Raw genomic sequence first — 24,980 nt, 5'->3', positions numbered from 1 at the left:
AACTGGAAAGAAATAATCTGTGTTTGCAGATGATATGATCTTACATGTAGGAAACTCTAATGATTGCACACACACATACACAAACACAAAACTGTTAGAATTAATAAACAACAACAACAAAAAAGAAACTAAGAGAACAATCTATTTACAATAGCTTCAAGTAGAGAAAAAAAACTTAGCACTTAACTTAACCAAGGAGACAAAAGACTTGTACAATGAAAACTATAAAACATGGCTGAAAGAAATTTAAAAAGACATTAATAAATGGAAACACATCCCATGTTCATGGATTGGAAGACTTAATATTGTTAAGATGTCAATACCACCTAAAGCAATCTACACACTGAATTCAATCTTATCAAAACTGCAGTAGCATTTCCTGCAGAAATACAAAAACTTATCCTAAAATGCATACATGACCTTAAGGAAACCCGAAGAGCCAAAAACAATCTTAAACAAATTTGGAGGTCTCACACTCCCTGATTTCAAAACTTACTACAAAGCTATAATAATCAAAACACCATGGTACTGTCATAAAGACAGATATAGAGATCAATGTAATAGAACAGCATCCAGAAATAAACCCTTGCATATATGTCAGATGATTTTCACATGGCTGCCAAGACCATTCAGTGGGGAAAGGACAGCCTTTTCAACAAAGCATATGGAGAAACAGAATATCCACATGCAAAAAGAATGAAGATGGACCCTCACCTAACACCCTACATAAAAGTTAACTCAAAATGCATCAAAGGCCTAAATGCATAAGCTGAAACTATAAAACTCTTACCATAGGGGAAAATGTTCATGACACTAGATTTGGCAGAAATTTCTTGGATATGACACCAAAGCACAGGCAAAAGATGGAAACATAAGATATATTGGACTTCATCAAAACTGAAACTTCTGTACATCAAATGGCAGTATCAGTAGAATAAAAGTCAACCCACAAAATGGGAGAAAATATTTGTAAATCATATTTCTGATAATATATTAATATTCAGAATATAGAGAGAACTCCTAAAACTCAAAAATTAAAAACAGAAGATGGCATACTAGGATGATGGGGAATTCAAGTCTCCGCACAACTAGGACACTTACCAGGCACTGGTGGGGGACCATGGACACCTAAGGGAACAGAAGGAACCCCCAGTGACTGGCTGTTTCAATTATACTTTTATTTTTCCTAATATATTTTTTATCTTTCTAATTTTATTTTGTTTTTTATTCTTTGATATTGTACTGCTCCTCTTTTTCTTTATTGCTTGCTTTTTTTTTTTTTTTTAACCACACCACGAAGCTTGCGGGATCCTGGTTCCCATTCTGGATGTTGGGCCCAAGCTACTGTGGTGGGAGCTCCGACTCCAAACTGCTGGACTTAGAGAGAACCTCAGACCCCAGGGACTATTAATCGGAGTGAAGCCTCCCAGAGGTCCTCATCTCAGCACCACGACCTGGCTCTATCCAACTGGCTGCAAATTTCAGTGCTGTAGGTCTCAGGCGAAACAACCAGTAAGACAGGAATACAGCACCACCCAGCAAAAAAAAAGAAACAACAAAAACATATGTTACAGATGAAGGAGCAAGGGAAAAACCTACAAGACCAAATAAATGAAGACGAGATACATAACCTACCTGAAAAAGAATTCAGAGTAATGATAGAAAAGATGATTCAAATTCTTGGAAACAGAATGGAGAAAATACAAGAAACATTTAACAAGGATGTAGAAGAACTAAAGAGCAAACAAACAGTGATGAACAACACAATTACTGAAATTAAAAATGCTCTAGAAGGAATAAATAGCAGAATAACTGAGGCAGAAAAACGGATAAGTGAGCTGGAAGATAAAATGGTGGAAATAACTGCCAGGGAGCAGAAAAAAGAAAGAACAGAATTGAGGACAGCCTCAGAGACGGCTGGGGCATCATTAAACGCATCAACATTCGAATTATAGGGGTCCCAGAAGAAGAAGAGAAAAAGAAAGTGTATGAGAAAATATTTGAAAACATTATAGTTGAAAACTTCCCTGATATGGGAAAGGAAATACTCAATCAACTCCAGGAAGCGCAGAGAGTCCCATACAGGATAAATCCAAGGAGAAATAATCCAAGACACATACTAATCAAACTATCAAAAATTAAATACAAACAAAAAATATTAAAAGCAGCAAGGGAAAAGCAACAAATAACATACAAGGGAATGCCCATGAGGTTAACAGCTGATCTTTCAGCAGAAACTCTGCAAGCCAGAAGGGAGTGGGCAGCACATATTTAAAGTGATAAAAGGGAAAAACCTAAAACCAAGAGTACTCTACCCAGCACGGTTCTCATTCAGATTCGACAGAGAAATTAAAACTTTTACAGACAAGCAAAAGCTAAGAGAATTCAGCACCACCAAACCAGCTTTACAACAAATGCTAAAACAACTTCTCTGCGCAGGAAACAAAAAAGAATGAAAAGACCTACAAAAACAAACCAAAAACAATTAAGAAAATGGTAATAGGAACATACATATCAATAACTACCTTAAATGTAAATGGATTAAATGCTCCAACCAAAAGACACAGGCTGACTGAATAGATACAAAAACAAGACCCATATACATGCTGTCTACAATAGACCCACTTCAGACCTAGGGATACGTACAGAAAGAAAGTGAGGGGATGGAAAAAGATATTCCATGCAAATGGAAATCAAAAGAAAGCTAGAGCAGCAATTCTCATATCAGACAAAACAGAATGTAAAATAAAGACTATTACAAGAGACAAAGAAGGACACTACATAATGATCTAGCGATCAATCTAAGAAGAAGATATAACAATTATAAATATTTATGCACCCAACATAGGAGCACCTCAATACATAAGGCAAATGCTAACAGGCATAAAAGGAGAAATTGACAGTAACACAATCATAGTAGGGCACTTTAACACCCCACTTTCACCAATGGACAGATCATCCAAAATGAAAATAAATAAGGAAACATAACCTTTAAATGAAACATTAAACAAGATGGACTTAACTGATATTTATAGCACATTCCATCCAAAAACAACAGAATACACTTTCTTCTCAAGTGCTCATGGAACATTCTCCAGGATACACCATATTGTGAGTCACAAATCAAGCCTTGGTAAATTTAAGAAGATTGAAATTGTATCAAGTATCTTTTCCGACCACAACACTATGAGACTAGATATCAATTACAGCACAGAAACTGTAAAAAATACAAATACATGGAGGCTAGACAATATGCTACTAAATAACCAAGAGATCATTGAAGAAATCAAAGAGGAAACCAAAAAATACCTAGAAACAAGTGACAATGAAAACATGACCACCCAAAACCTATGCGAGGCAGCAAAAGCAGTTCTAAGAGGGAAGTTTATAGCAATACAATCCTACCTCAAGAAACAAGAAACACCTCAAATAAACAACCTAAACTTACACCTAAAGCAATTAGAGAAAGAAGAACAAAAAAACCCCAAAGTTAGCAGAAGGAAAGAAATCATAAAGATCAGATCGGAAATAAGTGAAAAAGAAATGAAGGAAACGATAGCACACATGAATAAAACTAAAAGCTGGTTCTTTGAGAAGATAAACAAAATTGATAAACCATTAGCCAGACTCATCAAGAAAAAAAGGGAGAAGACTCAAAAGAATTAGAAATGAAAAAGGAGAAGTAACAACTGACACTGCAGAATTACAAAGGATCAAGAGAGATTACTACAAGCAACTATATGCCAATAAAATGGACAACCTGGAAGAAACGGACAAATTCCTAGAAAAGCACAACCTTCCAAGACTGAACCAGGAAGAAACAGAAAGTATAAACAGACCAATCACAAGCACTGAATTTCAAACTGAGATTGAAAATCTTCCAACAAACAAAAGCCCAGAATTCACAGGCGAATTCTATCAAACATTTAGAGAAGAGTTAACACCTATCCTTCTAAAACTCTTCCAAAACATAGCAGAGGGAGGAACACTCCCAATCTCATTCTACGAGGACAGCATCACCCTGATACCAAAGCCAGACAAAGGTGTCACAAAAAAAGAAAACTACAGGGCAATATCACAGATGAACATATATGCAAAAATCCTCAACAAAATCCCAGCAAACAGAATCCAACAGCACATTAAAAAGATCATATACCATGATCAAGTGGGGTTTACCCCAGGAATGCAAGGATTCTTAAATATATGCAAATCAGTCAATGTGATACACTATATTAACAAACTGAAAGATAAAAACCATATGATTATCTCAATAGATGCACAAAAAGCTTTCCACAAAATTCAACACCCATTTATGATAAAAACTCTCCATACAGTAAGCACAGAGGGAACCTACCTCAACATAATAAAGGCCATATCTGACAAACCCACGGCCAACATTGTTCTCAATTGTGAAAAACTGAAACCATTTCCTCTAAGATCAGGAACAAGACAAAATTGCCCACTCTCACCACTATTATTCAACACAGTTTTGGAAGTTATACCCACAGCAATCAGTGAAAAAAAAATAAAAGGAATCCAAATTGGAAAAGAAGAAGCAAAACTGTCACTATTTGCAGATGACATGATACTATACATAAAGAATCCTAAAGATGTTACCAGAAAACTACTAGAGCTAATCAATGAATTTGGTAGAGTAGCAGGATACAAACTTAATACACAGTAATCTCTTACATTCCTATACACTAATAACAAAGAATCTGAAAGAGAAATTAAGGGAGCACTCCCATTTACCACTGCAACAAAAAGAATAAAATATCTAGGAATAAACCTACCTAAGGAGAGAAAAGACCTATATGCAGAAAACTATAAGACACTGATGAAAGAAATTAAAGACGATACAAAAAGATGGAGAGATATATACCATGTTCTTGGATTGAAAGAATCAACACTGTGAAAATGACTATACTACCCAAAGCAATCTACAGATACAATGCAATCCCTATCAAATTACCAATGGCATTTTTCACAGAACTAGAATAGAAAATTGCACAATTTGTATGGAAACACAAAAGACCCCGAACAGCCAAAGCAATCTTGAGAAAGAAAAACGGAGCTGGAGGAATCAGGCTCCCTGACTTCAGACTATACTACAAAGCTACAGTAATCAAGACAGTATGGTACTGGCACAGAAACAGAAATATAGATCAATGGAACTGGATAGAAAGCCCAGAGATAAACCCATGCACATATGGTCACCTCATCTTTGATAAAGGAGGCAAGAATATACAATGGAGAAAAGACAGCCTCTTCAATAAATGGTGCTGGGAAAACTGGACAGGTACATGTAAAAGAATGAAATTAGAAAGACTATACTACAAAGCTACAGTAATCAAGACAGGATGGTACTGGCACAGAAACAGAAATACAGATCAATGGGACAGGATAGAAAGCCCAGAGATAAACCCATGCACATATGGTCACCTCATCTTTGATAAAGGAGGCAAGAATATACAATGGAGAAAAGACAGCCTCTTCAATAAATGGTGCTGGGAAAACTGGATGGCTACATGTAAAAGAATGAAATTAGAACACTCCCTAACACCATACACAAAAATAAACTCAAAATGGATTAAACACCTAAATGTAATGCCGGACACTATAAAACTCTTAGAGGAAAACATAGGCAGAACACTCTATGACATAAATCACAGCAAGATCCTTTTTGACCCACCTCCCAGAGAAATGGAAATAAAAACAAAAATATACAAATGGGACCTAATGAAACTTAAAAGCTTTTGTACAGCAAAGGAAACCATAAACAAGACGAAAAGACAACCCTCAGAATGGAGAAAATATTTGCAAACAAAGCAACTGACAAAGGATTAATCTCTAAAATATACAAGCAGCTCATGCAGCTCAATATCAAAAAAACAAAGAACCCAATCCAAAAATGTGCAGAAGACCTAAAGAGACATTTCTCCAAAGATATACAGATTGCCAAGAAACACATGAAAAGATGCTCAACATCACTAATTATTAGAGAAATGAAAATCAAAACTACAATGAGGTATCACCTCACACCGGTCAGAATGGCCATCATCAAAAAATCTACAAACAATAAATGCTGGAGAGGGTGTGGAGAAAAGGGAACCCCCTTGCACTGTTGGTGGGAATGTAAATTGATACAGCCGCTATGGAGAACAGTATGGAGGTTCCTTAAAAAACTAAAAGTAGAACTACCATATGACCCAGCAATCCCACTACCGGGCATATACCCTGAGAAAACCATAATTCAAAAAGACACATGCACCTCAATGTTCACTGAAGCTCTATTTACAGTAGCCATGACATGGAAGCAACCTAAGTGTCCATTGACAGATGAATGGATAAAGAAAATGTGGCACATATATACAATGGAATATTACTCAGCCATAAAAAGAAACGAAACTGAGTTATTTGTAGTGAGGTGGATGGACCTAGAGTCTGTCATACAGAGTGAAGTAAGTCAGAAAGACAAAAACGAATACCGTGTGCTAACACGTATATATGGAATCTAAAAAAAAAAAAAATGGTTCTGATGAACCTAGGGGCAGGACATGAATGAAGACACAGACGCAGAGAATGGACTTGAGAACACGGGGAGGGGAAGGGTAAGCTGGGACGAAGTGAGAGAGTAACACTGACATATATACACTACCAAATGTAAAACAGATAGCTAGTGGGAAGCAGCAGCATAGCACAGGGAGATCAGCTTGGTGCTCTGTGACCACCTAGAGGGGTGGGAGAGAGATGCAAGAGGGAGGGGATATGGGGATATACATATGCATATAGCTGATTCACTTTGTTATAGAGCAGAAACTAACACAACATTGTAAAGCAATTATACTCCAATAAAGATGTTATAAAATAAATAAATAACAACCTGATTCATCAATGGGCAAAGGAGTTGAATAGACAGTTCTCCAAAGAAGATACATGAATGGCCAATAAACTCATGAAAAAGATGTTCAATATCAGTAATTACTAGGGACAACCATATCAAAAGCCCAATGAGATATCGCTTCACACCCATTAGGATGGCTATTATGCAAACACAGAAAATAACAAGTGTTATCAATGATATGAAAAAACCAGGACCCTCGTGCACTGCTGTGTCAATGTAAAATGGTGCAGTTACTACAGAGAACAGTGTGGGGGTTACTCAAAAAATTAATAATAGAATTAAATGATCCAGCAATTCCACTTTCGGATATACACCCAAAAGAATTAAAAGTAGAAACACAGATACTTGTACACTGATGTTCATAACAGTGTTATTATTCACAATAGCCAAAAAGTGGAAGCAACCCATGTATCCATAGACATTTATACCAGACTCCAGAAAGGCAAAAAGGAATCAAAACAATTAGAAAAGTTATCTCCAGACTGTTATTCTGGGCCTAATACCTCATTTAAAAACTCACAAATTAAAACTGTAGCTCACTGACCTATTTTTATACTTGGGGTTGAGGAGGTCTTTCCAAGAATAAACCAAAACACTGGGGTCAAACACTGACAGGTTTTACAAAATAAAACTTTAAGTATCAATACTACAGAAGTTACTATAAACAAAGTAAAATTACAAATAGGAAACCTAAAAATATTTTTGCAACACATATAACAAAGAGTTAGTACCTTTCATAAGAGTTCTTACAAATCAGTAAGAAACAACTGAAACACCCCAATGCATGCAAAGACTAAAGAGGAAACTCATGTGAGAAATACAAAATCCATCTTCACTAAAATACGAAATGACTGAAATGAAAACAATTTATTGAAAACAATTATATTTATTTTTGCCAACAGGTCATCAAAAAATTTCAATGATATCACTTAATTCTGGATAAAATTCAGGAGAATGGCACTATAAGATTTATAAGAATAAATACACAAAGACATATACGTAAACATTTATTGGGACTTCCCTGGTAGCACAGTGGTTAAGAATCTGCCTGCCAATGCAGGGAACACGGGTTCAATCCCTGGTCTAGGAGGATCCCACATGCCGCGGACCAACTAAGCCCGTGCACCACAACTACTGAGCCTGCACTCTACAGCCAGCGAGCCACAACTAGTGAGCCTGTGTGCCTAGAGCCCATGCTCTGCAACAAGAGAAGCCACCAATGTGAGAAGCCCGTGCACCGCAATGAAGAGTAGCCCCGCTCACTGCAACTAGAGAAAGCCTGCGTGCAGCAACTAAGACCCAACACAGCCAAAACTAAATAAATTAAATAAATAAACTTAATGGACTTCCCTGGTGGCGCAGTGGTTAAGAATCCGCCTGCCAATGCAGGGGACACGGGTTCGAGCCCTGGTCCGGGAAGATCCCACATGCCGCAGAGCAACTAAGCCCGTGCACCACAACTACTGAGCCTGCACTCTACAGCCAGCGAGCCACAACTACTGAGCCCACGTGCTGCAACTACTGAAGGCCACGCACCTAGAGCCCGTGCTCTGCAACAAGAGAAGCCACTGCAATGAGAAGCCCATGCACCGCAACAAAGAGTAGCCCCTGCTCAACGCAACCAGAGAAAACCCGCAAACAGCAACAAAGACCCAATGCAGCCAAAAATAAATAAATAAATAAATAAATTTAAAAAATAAATTTAAAAAAAGATAACTCCATTTATTATGGCATTGTTATACAGATAAAAAATGAAAAATACCCTAAATGTCCACTCATAAGGAAGTAGATATATGTAAAAGAAGATAAAATAGATCTCTATGTATTGATGTAAAAAGTTATCAAATTAAAAGATAAAAAGTGATTTTCTCATTTACTCCTCCAGCATACCTAGGTATTATCTTATCTTACAGATGGGCTAAACTGAGGTACAGAGAAGGAGAAGTTAAGCAAATTGCCTGAGCTGCAATTCAAGTCTGTACTAAATAAGTTAATACAGGTATGGCATTTATCACAGTGTAATATCATAGTAAAGACTTAATAAATATTAATTAAAAATTATTATAGAAATAATATAAAGGTTAATAATTAAGTATCTATATGTTAAAATAATAAATTGGCATCTAGAAAAAACAAATATGCTACTTCAAGGTGGCCATTTTAATTTAAATTTCCTATTCACTTTTGGTGTTTTCTATTAATCCTTTATTTTTGGCATAAAACACAAGACTTTTTTTCCTATATAATTACATTCAGGTTGTCATTAAAGTTGGTAATAACAGCTCTGAACACTAAAGACAAGCTAAGGCTAAAGTAAGACTTTTAGCCTTCATACAACATTTTTCCATATGTATCATCAAGGGCACAAGCATTGGGTTTTCAGAGGAAACCTCCTCAGTTTTCAGCCATAGTCCCCATTCTTCAACCCACCAACTTCTAGTTGCTACTTGACATTCTATCTTTGTAACAAAGTTGGCCACATTCTCTACAATAACAGAACAGTAACAATAATGTCAGAACATCATGTTTCCTTCTGAGAAGATCTAATTTCTATTTACTCTTTCTGATTTTAAGACAGGCAAACTAGGAGGAGGTTGGTTACAAGAGTCCCGTCCTCGAGCCTATCCTGTGTTCATCCTGTATTTAGTTTTAATGGGGCATATCTACTGAAGTGATGATATGGCCATACTTAAAATTTATGGGGCACTCTGGATTCTCCTCACAATGAACTCATTTTAAGGGAAGAGAGAACTAGTTTGGTTTAAGGAGTACAGTACTCCTTAAACCACATGGTAATACTAGTATGGCTGTGGCAATTGTGACTACCATTTATTAGTTACCTATCAAGTTCTAGGCATTTTACATCGGTTATCTCCTTAAATCTGCACAATAATCCTATAAGGTGTGTATAATTATCCCTGTTTTAAAGATAGAATAGGTAACTTGCCCAAGGTAAGTCAGCATGTTAGCAGTACTGCTAAAATCTGAATCCAGGCGTCTGGCTCCAAAGTCTATGCCTATTCTAAATGCAAGAATCAAAGAAAGAAAATTACCACCAAGAGAATGAATTTCCATGGTCCATATCAAATACCACCTGGAAATTTCCTTACTATTTGGAAAGGACTTTAGGAGACCTAGAGTTCTCACTGAATAGATTTTAGAAAGAGCCAGAAATTTTAGAGTTATTACTAGTAAACCTTAGCCCCAGGTTGGTATAAAGCCTGAAAAGTATAGATTACAATGTGATAGTTTCACAGAATCCTCACAATAGTGCTATTTTTCATAACAGCATGAATGCACTGATGTCATTTGAATTCCATGGTAACAGTACATAAGTGACTTTCTCTACAGAAAGTATCTTCAATAATAACATTTTTTTGTATGGTATTTTATGGTCATAAAGAATTCTCACAAGTGAGATTTTAAAAAGATTATATACAATTTTGTGAGGTTAGAAACATTATTCAAAATTATTTCTCTTTTTACAACTAAGGAAACCAAAGATCAAGGTTAAATGACATGAACATTAACCCAAGTGCACAATATTCAATATGTATTGAGCTAAGCACTGGATATAAATGTAAATAAGATATGATCTCTCCTTAAGGAGCTCATGGTCTAGTACAGGAGGCAAATATAAACACTTACAGTGCAAAATGATAAATGCATTTCTACTATCTCTGATTATACATTAAATGTATTAGTAACTGGATAATGCCACTGGAGCTCTTTTTTTTTTCAGCAAATTCAGAAAAAGTATAAAGTTAAAATTGTCACTGAGAATTTACTAAGTAGAACCTAAGTGAAACACAAAATATTTTCCAAAAGGAGAAAAATTCATAAAATTTATAAGTTCATAAGAAATAAACAGAGTTTACAAAAACAGAATGTGTTAGAAATTAAGAAATTTGTTATAGATATTTTAAAAGGCAACCATAAATACTCTTTAATGTAATTAGGCTTACAAGAGAAATACAAACCAGAAGTTACCTTTTGGTTGGGGGTAGAGGGACAATTAAAACTGGATCAATAATTTTTCACTCAGATCAAAACTATTTATTGTACTGGTGGAAAGCAGAAAATAAAATAGAGAAGTTCACGGTAAATGGAAGTTAAAAGATCTAGTACTATTTACCAACTGACATCCCCTAGCTTTTTACTGCAAATTTTTTTCTTATTTACAGCCCCCAAATGAGCCTTTCCTAAAGCTTAAAACAAAAGCAACTGCTGATTATCATTTCTCTTATTAGTACAGTAAGCCATGTTTGTTAATGGAATTCAGCTATCTCAAGCCAGTTTTTGTGAGGAATGCATTCAGTCATTCATTCAGCAGATATTTAATGGCCAGGTACAGTTCTAGAATATGAGTATACAAATAGGGAATAAGAAAAGATGGAGGGATGGATGGACGGACGGATGGATGGATAGAGAGAGAGCCAGATGGATGGATAGGACAAAGAAGGAGAAGGAATAGACAGATGTCAGGAGAATGAATTTCAATTATACCAGACAAATAAACTGAAATAGGTAACTAAATTTTCATTAAGAGTCTGCCTCCATTTTCCCAAAACACAAGTAGAGTGACCGGTACTGTCTGAAACTGATTATTAGCTATGGACTGTTGGTTCCAATAGCCGTTCCAGCCACCAGGGGAGAAAAGTTATACTAGCCATCAGAGCACAGCTGCCTCTCATTTAGCAGTAGCATATCTGTGGGGGAAGAATAGAGGAAGGCTCATGAGAATAAGTAAAATATTTATTTTGAGTAAAGTTATCACTAAACATACCTTTCGGATAAAAAGGAGCTCTTGTGAGGATTTAGATTTTGACAAGATTCTAGGCTGCCATCAGATGATGAAGAAAGCTGCTCTGATTGCAAGTTGTCTGTATCACCCAAACTGGCCTCAGTTACAGATGAGGTCTTTATGTATTTTCTTCCTAACTCCGTTCCCAGGACATTCGTCAATATAACTCTGGGTATCCTGTCATATAAAATAACAAACACTGTACTGTACTGAAATTTGCAGTAAAAAAAATTCTAGGAAGTTGAATTTTCAAGCATTTTCAACTCAGTACAAGTAAGCTATTAGAATTATACCACCCTGGAAATCAGCCCATAAGAACTCAAAATGTTGGATGAACACTCTTTTTTTTGTTTCTAGACATACTTATATCTTATAAATTGGCATAGATTGGCATGCCACTATAATAGCTTAACTATACTTAGTGGATGCTATTGGGGTTGCTTAAAATTTTAACCAATTTTTCTCAAAAAATGCTTTCTTTTTCTTTTCCAGTAGTTGTTAAAAACACAGATACTACAAACCAATTCAATAAATCTTTATTCTTCTCCTTCAACAGAAAGGTCCTTGGTAAATAACAATACTCATAATTGGTAAATGACAAATGCTAAATCCAATAAGGAAGACATCATTCAGATTGCATCTATGGTAATGATAGAGTCCTTAAGTGAAACAGCACATATACTGATGGTAATAAACACGCTTTATAGAATAGCACCAGGGAAAAGGGTCAACAAAATAAATGTTTAGTAAAGGTAATTTTTAACACTCCAAACTTTTTTAAAGTGGTGGTTTCACATCATCCTTAAACAGAAGAGGATAGCCTAATCTTCTCCTGGTTAACCAGTTGTTACTTTAAACAACTGATGTTCTTTTCCACACTACAATGATGCCCTCAAGGCAACTATCTGACCTGAACTGACTGGCCCAGGCCAAATTATTGTGATTTTTTTTACTTCACATTAGTGTATTTTGTAAGTTTCCTATCTCCTCTTTATCAGATGCCCCCCTTGACTGCTACCCATATGTCACTTGAAGCACTTTATTGACCTTTTGTGAGAGACAATAGATAACACCTAGAAAGGGCCAGAGTACTTTTAAGTAAAAAAATGTGAGCTTCCCTATACTTTGTTACATTTGCTGTAGTTCTCAGAGGTACTCTATTTTCACTACATAGAGGCACTGTGTTCTTTTCACTATGTTCCAGATAATGTAGAATTTCAAATCATAGGAGAACTTTAAAATAACTTAGCTTTCTCTTTATTTTAAACATGAAGAACTCAAAGCTCAGAAAAGTTAAATGGTTGCCCAAGTATAAGCAACTCTTCCTGGAAGAAGAACCTGGGCCAATTATCTTTTGGTTTTTTTAAGTTTTATTCCATTACACTGCATCCTCAATACTAACTTGCCACAGCATCAAGATAACTGAGCTTTTCTGTAGATACTTCAGGAAACCTTAAAAATATCCATTTCCAGCACAACCTCCACAAAATATGTACTGGGTTGATTAAGCAGTATATGATCTAAAAACAAGGCTAGTAGTAAATACAACTCTCTGAACTCAGAGTTTGAGTGAAGGAAGAAAGCAAAGAAAGTTAGCCATTTAGTACAACCACTAACTGTGGGGAGAGGAGGACAGAGATATTTTTCTATCTCCTCTCATGATTTAAATCTCTAAGAATCCTATTTATTATTGTCTGCTTTGTATATTTGATGCCTGACAGAACCCTTCTTAAAATCCTGGAATTAAAGTAGGAATGGAGACAATACAGGACAAGTAAGGAGTCTCAAGATTTCTTCTGTCTGACCTCACACTAGGAATTGTTGTGAAATAAATCACTAAAGGAAACTCAACTACACTTCTCAATGCTTTAGGGAAAATGCAGGAATATTAGAAGAGAGAATTTTATTGAGTAAGAACTATTTTTTTCCACATAGTTTAGCACAATTAAAATTTTACTTACTTTTAAGAGATGAGAGAATCTGATATACTAGTTGATAGCTCATTTTAAGAGCAGATGATACACTCTTTTTATGGTCCCCTATCATTACTGAATTCTAAAATGTGGCTCATAATGAAAATAATCCAAGAACCGTAGTGTTTAAATAAAGAGAAAATTTGGGGCACAGAGGAAGAAATACCAAAGAAATATCAGCTATAATTTACTACCTCTGTTTAAATGCCTGACTATAGTATGTTTAAATGTGTTTTTAAATGTTGAGTCCCTAAAAAAAAAGCTGTCTCTCCAAATACGAGAGAAAGAGTCCATAGAAAATTAGTCCTATAAAAAGTACTGAAGAGAATAATCAACAACAATAACAACAAAAATACAAATATCAGCAAGGAAAGGGAAAAATTATAAAGATTAGAATTAGCTTCTGAATAATAAATGATCATTCTATTCTTTTATGGTTTGTTTTGCTGCTAGATTTTGAAGGAAGAAAAAGCAGAGCTATGAAAAAAGAATCTGAGGATAACTGAGAATTTTTAAGCTAAACAAATAGTTGAAAGTCCTTCCTAGAAGAGAAAAATTTCAAAATTCACCCAAAAACCATTTGAAAAGATTATATACCAAACTGCAGTAGAACCCGCATCTCTAAAGCACAAGAGCCCTAGAGGGCCTCTGAAGCTATCAGAAGGTTCAAGGAACTATCTCAGCATGTCTACCATGATACACCTTTCAATTAGAAAGCACTCTACTACTATGTGAACAAATGCCACAAGAAAAAAAATTTTTAAGTAGAATATTTAAAGGTTAATAAATTAGACATCACATAAAATATGTAATAAGGTCCAATTCCTACTTATTAAAAAATTAAAGGTCAGAAGAATGAAAAGCAGTATGACACAGAGGTTAAGAGCAAGGACTCTGGAGTCAGACAAACATAAGGTTGGGTTCTAAATTCAGCACCTAATAACTATATAACCTTAGATAAGTTACTTACTATAATTTATACCTCTTATCTTTGATCTCTTCATCTCAAAGATAGGGAGAATTACAATATCTACCTTAAAAAATTATTAAGATTAGATGAAATAATAGATGTAAAGCAGTTTAGCACAAGTCCTGGCACATAGTAAATATACAATAAATGGAAGCTCACTTTAATTTTCCTATTATTGAAGTCTTGCTCAAACTTATAAATTATCTTTTCAGTTAGTGCTTGTCATAATTCATCATGCTCTGCAATCTTAATGAAAATATTTTATTAGAAAAGTATATAGTTAAATAGCAATGCCTACAGTACCCCTAGCTCTTCATAACACGCACCATAGCCCAAAACATCTTTCATCAGCTATTCACAACTTATGTAATTTGTGTACCTTGAAGAAACAGAGAGCTTTGTATGACAGCCTTACAGAAAACAAATCTATAAAGTAATAATTAAGTTCATAATACCTAAACTGTCTTTTGGTGTACAACTTATAAATTAGCACTGCCATGGAAATTCTAGGGCTAGCCAGCATTTCAAAAGATTCTGAATTTTCACAAGAAATATATAAAGGTGTGTACTTCATCTCTCATACTATCGCAATATATAAGGAAGGACTGAAAAATGTCATTTCACACAGTCCATCCAATTTTTCCCCAAGTATGCAAATAGTATCAGTAAGTAAAACAGAATTTGTTTAACTTTACTTGCTAATATTATGAAATCACACTTCAAAATATAATATGTTAAACCAAAGGAGAAACAAATTTTGTAATGCAGTGAGATGAAACAGAAAGTATACTGGCCTGAGAAGTAATATCATTTATTGATTGTGTGTCTACATGGTTATTTTCTCTGGTTCTTAATTTTTTCAATCACAAATTGTGAGTTCCTCCCCCACATATTGGTAGCAAGGTAAATATAACATTGAAATAATTTAATAAATGGGGGAAAACTTTGAAAAACTGATAAGAGCTATTAAGACATACTTGATGTTAAGAGCAACTTTTTAAAGCAATGGAACCCTTGTTGAAAGATAACAATTACATCTGGTAATAAAGCTATAAATAACAAGCAAAAAAAATTACAATACTAATTTAGTTTTTATTTTGCTGTAATTTAGATGAATGCTTTTCTAAAACTGTGCTATGTAACTTTTTTTTTCTTGATCAAAACTTTTTTTTCTTTTTTTTTTTTTGTTAACAATGGTCATTTCTTTATTTCTTTATTTAGGCTGTGCCGGGTCTTTTTTAGGGTTCCTATAAATCTATTCTTATCCCAGATGATATAATTCAAAACATTACTTTCTAAATCAGTTTAAGCTACAAAGAAAAAAATTTTTAATTTTTGAATTACTTTCTTAAAGAGATTCACAGATTTCCTAAATTTGCTCTTTTCTTTTACTAAGCTATATATTAAGTGAATAAATTATCACTCAACTAAAACATTACTGGCTTAAAGAAGTCTTAAGGTTACAAGAATACCAGGGTGTCCAGAAAGTCTTACCACCACAATATCTGGAATATGTAATTTTCTAAACCTTCAAACATAGGCAAACTTAAGAAAAACATGAATAAATATAATTAAGTCATTTAGGGGAATTCCAAGAACCAGGAACTAACTTTTTCTTAACAGAATATAGTTACACTGTGTCGATATTTCTCTAATAATCTCTGGTGCCAATAGATGAAAGCAGGAGAAAGATGGTTTACCATCTCAAAAGTTTTGCACATGTCCCCCACTAGGCTCTTTCTTGCCTAATGTCCAAAGTTTATAAGGATCTGGAAATATTCTCCCAGGAAAACAGATATGAACCACATACGGAAATAAAACCTAAACTAAAATATGATTTACTTGTTTAAAAAAAATGTATGCATCCCACATACTGCTAGTTTGATATTTCTAAAACTCTTGACCCTTTTCTTCATTATTTAACAAGATTGATTGGTATCATGTGTTTTCTGTTTTTCTTCTCAACTTTATCCGGAAATTAAAAGGCTAAACTATCTTCATTAAAAGGCAACTTACTTAGATCACTACCTTTAGATCCTAGAATGCAAATAAAATTTCTAAAAAATGCCACTTCTTTTCTGTACACCTGAAACTAACACATTGTAATCAACTATACTCCAATATAAAATTAAAATTTTTTAATTAAAAAACAAAAACAAATAAGTAAATAAAATTTTTAAAAAGTAAAAAAATGCCATTTCTGGGAATGAATGAGTAATTTTGATTTACTCAATAGTTAAACTTTAAGTTAAAATTAAAAACCAAAAGTAAATTTTTCTCCCTTTCATCTTTCTGAAATAATGAAATCCTAGCTAAGTAAAATGAAAATAAGACAAACAGCATCATGTCAAAGTCTCAGTCTCCTAGTCTAGATAGCAAGCCCCACAAAGAAAACATCTATCCAAAGCTATACCCTAAACAGTTCTCTAATTTTCCTGTTTGAAGCTTGTGATATCTCTTCTCCTGATTGTCACCAAAATTACAGAGCAGATAATTGGTTCTGATGGAGGAAAAGACATTTCAATCAAGGAGACTGGAGGTGTAACTCTGCTGAGAAGCAATCTCTTTCGTATAGTCAGCAAACATTTATTGAGCATTTAGTATGTGCCCAGTACTGTGCAAGGAAAAATAATAAAATGTAGGGTCCCTGACTTCATGAAGCTTATTGTCAGGGAGGCAGAGAAACTAAAAATCACAGTATAGTGTGATGAGTGCTATGATACAGGAACAGGCCGCTTAGCAAGACAAAGAAAGGGATCAAATGCAGATGTGGCAGGTGGAATCAAAGAAATGATCTCAATGTTAAATATAATGAGCTCAATATAAGTCAGTAAAGGGGAAAAGGAGAATTGTTCCCAAGAGAACAAAAAGCATGAGCTCAGAGGAATAAAACCGCATTATACATTCAGTGAACTACCAGTAGTTTCCTAAATCTAAAGCACAGCATGAATATGGAAGAGTGGACAGACACAAAGCTAGAGATAGTCAAAAGTGAAATCATCACGGACCTTGTATGCCAAGGTAAGGAATTTGAACTTTATCCTAAAGTTTATGTGGAGCCACAGAAAGATGTTAAACTGGAGAGCGACAACATCTGCCTTTTAGAATGAATACCTCAGCAACAATACAGAGAAATAACCTAGAAGAAAAAGACTATGCTCAGGAAGCCCAATCAAATTACGATCCTAATAATAAAGGCACAAAGTTATCAGGGCTTGAACTGAGGCAGTGGCAATAAAGATGAAGAAAAGATCATTTCAAGACAGATTTAGGAGGTACAAATAACTAGACATGATAAATGACTGGATACAAAGGATAAGGAAAAAAGAGGAGCCAGGACAATTTTCCAAGTTCTAATTTGAAGAACTAAGTGTAAAGAGGAGTCATATATTCAGACAGGGAGGAGATACAGAAATAGGAACAAGTCTGAGAACAAAGACGATGCATCCACTTTGGAACAAGTTAAATTTAGGACACCTGGAGCTGAGGGAAAAAGTCTGGACTAACTAGTAGTTCATCCCAGTAAGTGAACAGAACAACACACACACAGTAAAAACCAAATTAGAATCTTATTGGGACTCTTTACTTCACATTATATTTAAATTTAATGGACACATAATCTAGCTGCTAACAATTTCTGGTGAGAAAAACTATTCCAAGAGAATGAAACATTACACTTTTCCAATCATGCTGATCTAATTGAAAAAAGGACAGACATGGGATGAGGGGACAGATGTCATTTGGAAGAGAGCTAAAGCTTCTTTTCAAGAGAATCAAAGGGATTGGAAGGGTCATTCCTTTAGCCCCCTTTATTTAGATCTAGCAGCACAGTAAGGGAATAGCTCACCTGTACTAAGGAGGAAAAACACTGGACTCCAGGACAATGAGAGCAAACTGCTTCATAAATTACTGAAGCTAAGTTGTCTGACTCTAAGATTTTGGGTGCTTTAGAAAGTTAAATTTACATCAGATATGATCTAATACAGAAATTCTTGTTACATAGCTTTTTATGTTTTTGCCTTCTTTAAAAGAAGTGTCCTTGGTGAAAAGGTAACCCTCCTCTGCACTGTTGGTGGGAATGTAAATTGATACAACCACTATGGAGAACAGTATGGAGGTTCCTTAAAAAACTAAAAATAGAACTACCATATGACGCAGCAATCCCACTACTGGGCATATACCCAGAGAAAACCATAATTCAAAAAGACACATGCACCTCAATGTTCACTGCAGCACTATTTACAATAGCCAGGACATGGAAGCAACCTGAGTGTCCACCGATAGATGAATGGATAAAGAAGATGTGGCACATATATACAATGGAATATTACTCAGCCATAAAAAGAAATGAAGTTGAGTTATTTGTAGTGAGGTGGATGGACCTAGAGTCTGTCATACAGAGTGAAGTAAGTCAGAAAGAGAAAAACAAATACCATATGCTAATGCATATATACGGAGTCTAAAAAAAAATGGTACTGATGAACCTAGTGGCAGGGCAGGAATAAAGACGCAGACATAGAGAATGGTCTTGAGGACACGGGGAGAGGGAAGGGTAAGCTGGGACGAAGTGAGAGAAGCATCAACAAATACACACTACCAAATGTAAAATGGATAGCTAGTGGGAAGCAGCTGCACAGCACAGGGAGATCAGCTCGGTGCTTTGCAACCACCTAGAGGGGTGGGATAAGGAGGGTAGGAGGGAGCGCAAGAGGGAGGGGATATGGGGATCTATGTATGCATATGGCTGATTCACTTTGTTGTACAACAGAAACTAACACAGCATTGTGAAGCAATTACACTCCAATAAAGATGTATTAAAAAAAAAGTGTCCTTTTTTAAAAAACAATTAATGCATAATACTATGTTCAGATGTTTTGACAGAGTTCTTTAATATTTAAAATAATTGTGCTGATAGTTAACAGGTTTTCACTGGATCTTGGCTTAAAACACTTATAAATTGTTATCAAATTACAGACCAAATAACCAAAGCACCATCCAGCTAATGACAGGATATTCTAATTGAAAGCAAAATACCTCCCCTAAAAAATACTCATTTAAGGGTTAAAACTGTAAGTGGAAATACATTAAAAATATTATTAATATGTTACAGATGACAAATTCCCAGAGCTAATTCCTAATTTTTAGCCCCAAACTTTATATATAATTCTTTTAAAAAATATAGAACAAAACCTGTTAGTTTTCAAAATTAAACCGCATATTTATTATCAAAAATCTGGGAGTAATATTTCAAAATCATCTCCTTTTTTTTAAAAAATGCATGTAAAATACAAGAAAGCTCATAAAGTCAAAAGTAGTAAGGACCCAGGTTAAATAATATTTAAAAGGTATGTTAAAGATGCAGAAAATTAAAAAGATCTACAGATAGACAGATATACATACCTGTTTTATTTTCTGCATCTTTAACATACCTTTCAAAAAATATTTAATCTAGGTCCTTACCCATCTATATATATCTAGTTCTTCATTTTATATCATATGTGAATCTCTAAAAATCTGTACATGTGAATCAAATTATTAAGCTAAATGCACTAAGAATACTTGTTTTTAAAAATAATTCTATGTCAATCTATTTAATGAAATGTAGAATCATTAACTTTGTAAATTAAGATTGTCAACTTTAAGATTTGAGGGGGTCACACCTGTATATGCAGATTTTCTTAAAGATCATTTCCAACAATCTTATTTTTAAGACTATTGGACTTAAATTATTTCAAATACGGTAAGTTGAACAAAATCAATACTGAACAACATACCTTTCAGATAAATTAAGGCTTTGGTGAAGAGGTTCTAATTTTTGACATGTCTCTAGGCTGTCAACAGATGTCGAAGGCAATGAGTCTGATTGCACCTTGTTGGCATCATATAAATTAGCATCACTTTTAGGTAGGGTCTTTCTGAATTTTCGTCCTAAATCCGTCCATAGGACATTCGTCAACACAACTTTGAGTTGCCTGTTACACACATAAATAATTAATACATACAGTACTAAACATTATATAATACATGAATTCATCACAAATTATAACAAATGAAAACCTCCAGGAATTCTAAATTCAGTTCTTCAAGAAATTAACCAGAGTAGTAAATATCATAAGTAAAAAATATGCCTAGTCATTCTCAAATATACATGAAAAACTAAAGCACATTTCACTTAAATTGGGTCTTTCTTCAGAATTCTATCTAGTATACTACATCTGTGGTCACACACACGTACAGCTGTTGGATTGCTGGTAACCAATCTGTGCCTGGTCACACTGTAACTGGAACAACAACACACATCTGCACATCACATCACATAGGCAACTGCTTTCTGCACTAAAAATGTATTCTTGTTTTAGTATTTGATTCGGAAAACATAATTAAAACTAAGGGTAACAGTACAACATCTACAATCTTAACCCTACATAGTCTTAAGATACATTTAATTTTACCTTATTTCTAAAAATATGTCAACTTAAAACACTTACTGTACCTACACCAATTTCAAAAGTAAAACTGATAAATCTAAGCACTTCCAGCTCTGCCTCGCTACATTTTGCCCATTACTCATTCAACACATCTATGTGCTGATAATACTTGAAGAACTGTGTTCAGTTCTAGAACCATGAAATATAGTTTCTGCAGGACTGTGAACAGGCTACCAAGTAGATGTGAGACAATGTCATATGAGGAATGGCTGGAAGAATTGGAAATGTGTGATCAGAAGAGTATCTATTCTATTCCCCAGTACCAATTTTAGGCACTGTTTGTTTAACAAATGTTAAGAATATTAAGAAACAGAAAGCAAAGTGTTCGTGTATTTTTAATATAAAACAGAGCTCAAAGAAATCGCTTGTTTGCCGCAGCCACTTGGGGCTGTATCTTCAGATCATCTGGAAGAAGCGGGATACAAGTCTTCAGAGGAACCTCTATAGAACTCACTGAAACTCCAAACACTTGAAGTTTACAGATTTTAAAATTATCATTAAATAATAAAGAGATGAGTGACATTTCTATGAATGAATAATAATTCATTCTTCGTTCAACAAATACTTACCAAATACCTTCTAACAAAACAACTGTACTAGTAGAATCTGGAGATTCAGCAACAAACAAAAGAGTTACAGTTCCTGTCTTCATGGAGCTTACATTCCAAAGAATTACCCGATCAGCTATTTAATTACAACTATGATGAGCAATATGAACAGGAAATACAGGTGCTGCATTTCTTCTGAACGAGATCAGGGAAGGTTTTACTGAGAATATGACATTTATGCTGAAACTGTCCAAAGGAAACAAGTGGAAAATGGAGAGTGGTTCAAAAAGGAGGACAAAATGTAAATACTCAGACATGAGTAAAGCTTCTTTAAGGAAATTAAAGGACTTACCTGGCTCAAGTGCTTAGAGTGAAGAGGAAATTTGTATAAGATAAGGATGGGCAGTTAGGCAGGACCCTGTGGACTATGTTGAGGATTTGAAACTTTAATGTCAACAACAATATCAATCCCCTAGTTTTAACAAGAGAATCATGAGACAAGAGCTGTATTTTTAAAAGATGACTTTGATCTTTTATGAAGAATAAAGAAAACACCAAGAGAAAAGGGTAATAATGAATTTAGAGAGGATATGGTGACTTAGGTATAGTTTAGTGGAATGATGGGAGCAGAAATGGGAAAGAAGAAAAGGGACACAGACACAGCAAATGTAGGCAGTTGACAAACAGCTACGCAAGGGGGATATAGGACAAGAGCTGAAGATAAATGTGAGATGCAAGAAAGGTCTTCTTAGTTAGTTATTGGTTGGTTAGTTAGCTTAACATAGAAAATATCTGTGTAAGTTTCAGTGCTTATGGGAAGACGTCAACAGAGTAGGAGAGGTTGAAGATACAGGAGACAGGATAATTAACTTTATAATTAAGTTTCTTAAGAAGTAGCATAAAAAGAGCTAATATTTACTGAACATGCACCGTATACCAGGAAGCATGTTAAGACCTCTACAATGATTTACTTCACTTAATCCTCACAACTACTCTGTGAAGTACAATGGTAATTATTCTTCTGCAACTGAGAAGACCAAGAATAGAATGATTAATAACTAAGTCCATAGTAAAATGGGTGAGTAGTGAGAGCGGGATCCAGAGCCACACACTCTCAACTCTGTTGCCAGCACTCTTAACTGCTCCACTGTGCTAGTTTATGGTGGGAGAAGAACCCCTTTTCCTTCTTCCAGAAACCAAGATCATTTTTTCAAAGTGATACAAAAGGTGAAAGAACACAGGCTTGAGGAGAGAAAAGGCTTCAAATCATCACTGTGGAGAGGGGGAACACAAGCTGACTAGAGAAACACAGTATGATTATCTTGAAGTTGTGGAATCCAGTAGGGTTAATAACCACAAATTTATAATGGCATAAACATACTGTGTTTTGTGATTTTTTTTTCCCATCACTGCCCAGCCACCTTGGTGTCAGCACAATGCAAAAAGATAATTAGGTTCACAAGTGATTATTAATTACGAAGGAAAAAGGCACCTTTATAACTAAAAATCTGGTAGCTACCACCTTAACCAAGTGATCAAATGTAAGGCCGCCAACAGTGGGACAAGCAGACATTACGTATCCCCTGATATGATGCAATAAGCAAATAACATCAGCTATGAAGTACTTTTGCCAAAAATGTAACATGAACCTAATCATGAGGACAAACCCAATTATAAAAATCTAGAATGTAGGACATTCTACAAGACAACTGGCCTGAACTCTTCAAAAAAGTCAATGTCATGGTTTAGGGGGGTCGGGGGGAGGCAGGGGTTATTCTAAGATTAAGAGACTAATGAGACATAATAACCAAAAAATAAAATGCATGAACCTCAATTTGACCCTAGATTTTTTTTAACAAAAGACATTTTGGGGGACATTTAGAGAATTCTGATTCTAGACTTTATATTACATGATAATATGAAGTTATTTAAATTTTCTTCATAATGTATTGTGGTTATCATGTAAAAGAATTTTCTTGTTCTTAAGAAGTGCAGGCTAAAGTACTCAGAGGTGAAGTGCCTGATGTCTGTGACTTACTTTCAAATGGTTCTGGGGAAAAAAATGTGTACGTGAATGTGCATATGTGATATGCACTTACATACATGTATGAAAAGAGACTGAGAGAAGGCAAACGTGGGAAAACATTAACAACATCTTGCGTGTTTGTTATACTCTTAACAAAATAATCCCGCCTGGAATCCTGTACCAAAAAAATATGAAACAGGGAAAAAAAGTTATGCATGAAGATATTCATCACAGTATTATTTATAAAAGCAACAAAACAAAAGCAAATTTAAATTCCCAGCAATAGGGACTTCCCTGGTGGTCCAGTGGTAAACAATCCTCCTTCCAATTCACAAGACGCAGGTTCAATCCCTGGTCAGGGAACTAAGATCCCACATTCTGCGTGGCAACTAAGCCCTTGCACTTCAACTACTGAGCCCATGCACCTCAACTAGAGAGAGGGAAAAAAAACCCACATGCTACAACGCACACGCACCACAACTAGAGAGAAGCCTGTGCACCGCCAATGAAAGATCCCACATGCTGCAACAAAGATCCCATGTGCCGCAACAAAGATCCCATGTGCCGCAACAAAGACCCGACACAGCCAAAAATAAAAAAATTTTTTAAATTAAAAACATAAAAATTCCCAGCAATAGCAGAATGGTTAAGTAAACAATGATAAAGCCACTTAATGGAATGTTACTTATTAGTCTCTTAAAATCTTCTACTTTAAATTTTAAGAGTGACTGGCTGTGTTTTTTTCTTTCTACTTGTCTTTATTTCTATTTTCTATACTAAGCAAGTACTATACTATTTATATAAAGAGAAATGTCAACCAATTAATTTTGTAAAGAATGGTAAACATCTTTACCTAGCCAAAAACTATCTATTGGTTAGTGAAAAAAAATTATTTTTTACATTCAGGACTACTCTTTTATAGGTTTTACAACTTAAAATTCTAAATGATCAAATGAAAATACTTCTAAAATCTTAAGGATATATAAGGTATACTTTTCATCTGAGAAAACTACTGACTATTAGTAATTTGCTAAATTATTTGGGAAAATACCCCAGTGATAATGATTTTAAATATGAAAATATCCAATGTTGGAAAATGCCATTTTTCTATTCACCCAAACCAAATAAGAATCACCATTGGTGATTTTACTGGTAATTCTAATAGTTGGCTCTAAGTGAAAAAGACAATTTGGATTCTCTGTGAAAATACTTATTTCATGTTCATAAATTTGCTTTATTGCAATCTGATTGACTAATAATATCCTAA

General features: G+C 34.8%; 1 protein-coding gene across 10 annotated transcripts in view; it reads right to left on the bottom strand.

The window, feature by feature from the left end:
• The window catches only part of SENP7 (SUMO specific peptidase 7), a 152,454-nt gene that overhangs the window by 61,226 nt on the left and 66,248 nt on the right, over positions 1–24,980 (bottom strand). For 5 of the 10 annotated variants that reach the window (XM_057545771.1, XM_057545776.1, XM_057545773.1 and 2 more), the window contains 2 exons: positions 20,426–20,623; positions 11,691–11,885 (listed from right to left, as the gene is read on the bottom strand). The exons of 3 other annotated variants lie outside the window; for them this stretch is intronic. In XM_057545771.1, coding sequence (XP_057401754.1) covers positions 11,691–11,885; positions 20,426–20,623 — 393 coding nt within the window. The remainder of the gene's footprint in view (positions 1–11,690; positions 11,886–20,425; positions 20,624–24,980) is intronic. 2 more of the 10 variants (XM_057545777.1, XM_057545781.1) reach the window with 1 other exon arrangement.

This window comes from Balaenoptera acutorostrata, chromosome 4 (assembly GCF_949987535.1).
Source record: "Balaenoptera acutorostrata chromosome 4, mBalAcu1.1, whole genome shotgun sequence".
NCBI classification, from domain to species: domain Eukaryota; kingdom Metazoa; phylum Chordata; class Mammalia; order Artiodactyla; family Balaenopteridae; genus Balaenoptera; species Balaenoptera acutorostrata.
Note: the sequence above shows the minus strand (reverse complement) of the source record. Positions and strands in the feature narration are given on the sequence as shown.